This window comes from Mauremys reevesii, unplaced genomic scaffold (genome assembly GCF_016161935.1).
Source record: "Mauremys reevesii isolate NIE-2019 unplaced genomic scaffold, ASM1616193v1 Contig1, whole genome shotgun sequence".
Taxonomy (NCBI): Eukaryota; Metazoa; Chordata; order Testudines; family Geoemydidae; genus Mauremys; species Mauremys reevesii.
Window position 1 is genome coordinate 4,221,218 of NW_024100715.1, and position 5,138 is coordinate 4,226,355.

General features: G+C 50.8%; 1 protein-coding gene across 1 annotated transcript; it reads right to left on the reverse strand.

Moving 5' to 3' along the window:
- Window positions 1-279: 279 nt before the first annotated feature.
- On the reverse strand, window positions 280-3,520 carry LOC120392524 (C-type lectin domain family 2 member D-like). Its single transcript, XM_039517339.1, has 5 exons — window positions 3,411-3,520; window positions 2,671-2,769; window positions 2,005-2,183; window positions 1,236-1,339; window positions 280-484 (listed from the first exon to the last, which is right to left on the reverse strand). The coding sequence occupies exons 1-5, from the start codon at window positions 3,496-3,498 to the stop codon at window positions 331-333; spliced, it is 624 nt and encodes a 207-aa protein (XP_039373273.1). The 5' UTR covers window positions 3,499-3,520; the 3' UTR covers window positions 280-330.
- Between the last annotated feature and the right edge of the window lie 1,618 nt (window positions 3,521-5,138).

A 5,138-nucleotide genomic window follows, 5' to 3' on the forward strand; every position in this document is an offset into this window, starting at 1 on the left:
AACAGGTGGGGCTAGGACCTGCCTCCACTTAAAGGGCCACCCACCCATTTTCCATCTAAATGTCCAGTCTGTTTTTGAATCCTGCTAAGCTCATGGCCTCAATAACATCTTGTGGCCTTGAGTTCCATAGGATAATTCAGCAGTGTGTCAATAAAAGATTTACTTTCATCTGTTTTAAATGTGCTGCCTTTCCATTTCATTGGCTGTCCTCTTGATTTGATTTATTTATTACTTGGAATAGATGCCTACTGCTCATCTATGCATTACGAATGAGAGTAAGACTGTTTGAATATTTAATTAGAAAAGATTTTTGGGAGCATCAACTGAGTGTCACTGCTTTTCCGTCCCTTCCAGACTATTCTCTTTCTGTTTCCCACATCGATCAGGTTTGGCACAGATCCAGTTCTTCTCCGTCTCACAGTTTGACGAGCTGACGCCTATGTCATTCAGATACGCACAGTCTCCTCCTCCCCTTACTTCGAACCTGCAACCAGAAGCCGCGGCGCTAGAATCAGTGTGTAGCCAAGGCTTGTTGGTCACACCCACAGAGAAGCATAAACTTGTGTGGATTTTGTTAAGCTGGGAAAGCCCCTGGGTGGATGGAAGCTGTTATTCCGGTTAAAGAGCATTTTATTTTGCTTTCTCTTATACCAATTCCCAGCTGACTGATGCTAAACCAGAATAAACAACGGAAACTGAAAGAAGAATGTCCACACTGCCTTTTGCACTGGTTTAACTAAACCAGTTTAAAGTTGCACCATGATTTAACAGGGACTACTCTGAATGTAGACCAGCCCTGAGAGAGACAGTGGAATTCTCCACACCAAAACAGAGTCCTAGAGGCAGTGTCTTATCTGTTCTTAAAAATCTCCCGCGACAGGGATTTCACAACCTCCCTGGTAACCTATTCCAGGGCATAACTACCCTGACAGTTAGAAAGTTGGACAATCCCCTGTCAGGGATGGTCTAGGTGCACATGGTCCTTCCTCAGTGCAGGGGACTGGACTAGATGACCGCTTATGAGTCCCCTTCCGACCCTACATTTCTATGATTTTGATGATTCTATGAATGGAGTAACAAACTAAACCCACAAGGGGTGGAAATGCTGATTTTTCACCTGTTTTTGACCCATGTGCGTTTGTCAGGTTGATCTCCATTGTTGATCTCGCTGCACTCAGCACTTCCAACACCAGTGACTAAGCACTGAGATAATTTAGACCCAGAAAGAGACTCACCGATTGTCAAATTCGGTGCCGTTGGGCCACTTCCACGACTGGCTGGGCTCCCTTCTGAGGCCGATCCAATGGTAAACGCTGCCTTTGTACCGCAGAAGGAACGTCTTCAAAACAAACAAAGGGGGACCATTGTATTGCATGGACGAATGGCTTATGTTTGACACCCTGCCCATAACATCTTCCAGCCTAGACAGTAGCTAGCATGTGAAAAAAACCCAGGAGGAGGAGCGGGGGGCATTTAAAAAAAGAACAACTTTTTAGGTCGCCTTCCTCCATTGTCACAAGGCAAAACAGGGCACAGGCCCCTGTGTCTTTGCTTTCGAGGGGACATGTAAGGGAAACCGCGTTGCTCTGTGCAGTGTCTGGGTGCTGGAAGGCAAAGGGTGGCTTTATAGTACAGGGGAAATGCCTACAGCACTCGAGAGCCAGGCAAAATCAGGCCGTCTCTTGAGCCAGCCACTTCTCCTGTCCATCCATCCGGAACCACTGGCTGTGCTGAGCTGGGCGGGGAGTGAACTCCCAGGAGATGAGCAGGGCTGGAGCTGAATTCCTGCTCGGGGGCAGGCGGCCAATGAGCAATTTCAATCATGCGCTGGCTGCAATGCTGCAGCTCCAGCCAGGGACCTGGGAAAGATCATTCACTCTGCCCTCCCAGCACGAGACACACAGGGGCGCCCCACGCTGCAGGGCCTGGGCACTGTCCCATTGGCTCACGGTCTGTCGTGCCAAGGCCCGTCCATTGCGCTCACAAAACACCCGGGCCCCTCACCATCTCCAGGCCACCGTCAATCCCCGCCAGGGAGGCGCCGTGTGAAGAGCAGTAACTCCGGCTGGCGGTCCAATTCTTTTCGTCCTCAGAGAAGAAGTAGCACTGTCTTCGGTAGCCGACCCAGCCATCCGGGCACGATGGGACGTCCTCACAGTCCAAACACGGTTTAGCGGTTCTGACTGAAACACAGAATGTAACACAGGGTAAGAGGCTGCCCCCTCCTCATCTCTGTATCCAAGGGGAACACGTCGAAATAATCCCCTCAGACCAAGCCTCAGAGAATCCCCTAAGCGGCTCTGGCAATTGCTTGGATGAAGTGGTGGGCCGGGACGTTTCCAGTAAGGCAATTCCACACTCGCATGCAGGACATGACCTCACCTTCCAAACGCTTAACAAATGAAGGGGGGGGGGGGCCGAAGATGCTCAGTCTTAGTCCAGCCCCCTTCCCATTTTTCAACCAGCATTAAAAAAGAAGTACGAGGCAACTACAGGAGCTACGACCCGGGAAGCCGTTTGGCTAAGCGTTCCCTAGTGGCTGCAGCGCTCTGCTGGCTCCCCCAAACCTCGCGAGGCCGTCAGCTCCAGGCCCTGGAAACGTGCGCTCGAGCCAGCTCCAGATCCAAACAGAAAACGCAGAGAGTGAATCCATAAGAGCTGCACACTCACCTGCCAGGGCGGCTGTGGTAGTGATTAAACCCAAGATCAGGACCGTGACTGTGACTGTTGCAAGGATTTTAAGTGCTCTAGTTTTCCTGAATCCGTAACCTGAAAGAGACCAATATATTAACACTCCTGGCCCGGGGCTGTTGCAGGAGAGAAGAATCTGAGTTATTTATTTATTGTGGCCTAATGCAGAGACAGAGGACAGTTTGCACACCCCCTAGTCAGTCACTAGCTGCTTGGTAGATCAGAGTTTATAGCTATCTCTGATCTACCCTGCACTGAATATGGGATTATGAATTTCCTCCTGAGCTTTTCGACAGCACTTATCACCGTAGTAACTCGGCGAGATATTTAAACAAGTAACGATTACAGACCTGCATGGAACAAGCCAACCTGCTCCCTGCACAGCTGTGCTTTTGCCATCATGTCCCAGTGAAACAAACTGGGATATTCAGCCCTGAACCAGAGCGAGAGAGACAGGGCCACAGTCCCAAACGGGTGCAGCTAGCAAGCCCACCAAATGCCCCTGCACCCTGTTACACAGCAGCCATAAGCACCCGGCTGCAGGGAAGGTTGTAGCAGTAGATGTGAAGCAAGCGGTGGTGCTCATAGGAAGCCGGTGGGGTGATCAGATCCCTGCTGCATTCGCAGGCAGGCGTTTGGGCTGCTGCACCCGAAACTGAAAATACGGCTTCATCTGCGTAAGCCGCAGTGTCTCTCCCAGGCAGAGCGGCTCCACCTACCTGGGTCCTTTCCTCGCTCTTGGTCTCCATTGCTGTTAAGGGGCCTGTCCAGCTGCTGTTCCTTGCAGGTATCCAGGCCATTGTACATCCTTTGACTTTCTGTGTCATTCTCTATTAAAAAAAAATCACAATTCTGCTTGAACCTGCTATAGTCACAGTAACAATGACGATGATGCAACTGAATGATGAGAGGGGAAACATTTTCTGCGGTGTGTTTCCTTTGTGCGTTGGACAGCAGCTTGTGTTGCTATTATTTGTTATCTGCATTACATTAGTGCCCCTTTGTGTGCCACACACAAATAACTAAAAGCTGTTCTCTGCCCCAAAGAGCTTACAATCTAAGGGCAGGTCTACACTTAAAATGCTGCGTCAGCGCAGTTGCGCTGCGGTAGCAGTTTAATGAAGACGCTCTAAGCCAATGGGCGAGAACTCTCCAGTCAGCCAATAGGATACTTACTCCACCTCCCTGAGAGGCAGTAGATATGTTGACAGGAGCAGTTCTCCCGTTGACATAGCACTGTCTACACTGGGGGTAGGTCGGTATAACTATGTCGCTCAGGGGGGTGGATTTTTCACACCCCCTGAGCGACGCAATTATACCAATATACGGCTGTAGTGTAGAACTGCCCTACAGCCCCCAACCCTGCAAACACTTATGCCTATTTAACGTCACACACTGAACAGTGTCCCTGAAGCCAATGGGGCTACTCGCCGCACAGAAAGCTAAGCATGTGCATTCATTTGGGCAGGATCCGAGCCCACCTATAAGACAAGATCCAGTGGGTGAATCCAACAACGAGATGGGAGGAGCCCTGAAATGATTCTGTTACTGTAACTAGTACATCATCGGTTCTGTCGGTTCCCCTGTATATTCAGTCAAGTTCCTGTTTTGTTTCAGCTCAGCAAAAAGGGAGTGAAAAACCAGCTAATGACAAAAAGATATTTGGTTGTAATAAAACCTGTCAGGGAGATTCTGGGTTAAATGCAGAAAACCGCAGCTGATTTTATCTTATTTATTAAAACTGATTTAGTTTCGGGATGACTGTATCGAGGGGAACCTTAAGTTTTTCCCCCTGCCAGATTTGTTTCATACCAGACAATACGTTGCTGCCAGGGGCCAAGATCGGGAACTGCTGGGGGTAATGTCAGTGATGGGGAAGTGAAGGGATCCCCTAAAGCAGTGTTTCTCAACCTGGGGGTTGCGAGCCCCTGGGGCGGGTCATGGGCAGAGCCATCCCTTGGGTAGGGCGAATCGGGGCAACCGCTCCGGACCCCACGCTTTGGGGGCTCCGTGGGCTAGTGCAATTGTCCAGCGCGGTTGGTCCTGGAAGGTGAATCTGTCACTTCCACAGGGCCCATCATCTTGTTGGCAGTTAGCGGAGACAGCTCCTGGCTCGGCCGCCCGTGTTTTGGTGCAGCGAGTCCCCCGCCCCGGCTGGAGCCCTGAGTCACTGCGGCGCTATGGCCAACAATGGCCCCCCACAGTAGGCACCAGCACTACCAGCAGCAGCAGGCAGCCCAGCACCAGGCCGGATCCGTCCCGCTGGCCCAGCCACCAATGCATAGGGTGACTAGATAGCAACTGTGAAAAAACGGGACAGGGGGTGGGGGGTAATAGGTGCCTATATAAGAAAAAGTCCCAAAAAAGAGACTGTCCCTTTAAAAATGGGACATCTGGTCACCCACCACTGCAGAGCAGGGCCCCTAAGCCGGTGGGGGTTGATTTGT

Coding starts and splice junctions, on each gene's coding strand:
- LOC120392524 (XM_039517339.1), bottom strand. CDS start 3,498: ATGTACAATGGCCTGGATACCTGCAAGGAACAGCAGCTGGACAGGCCC. Junction 2,184..2,670: donor TACCACAGCCGCCCTGGCAG/GTGAGTGTGCAG, acceptor TCTGTGTTTCAG/TCAGAACCGCTAAACCGTGT. Junction 1,340..2,004: donor TTGACGGTGGCCTGGAGATG/GTGAGGGGCCCG, acceptor TTTGTTTTGAAG/ACGTTCCTTCTGCGGTACAA.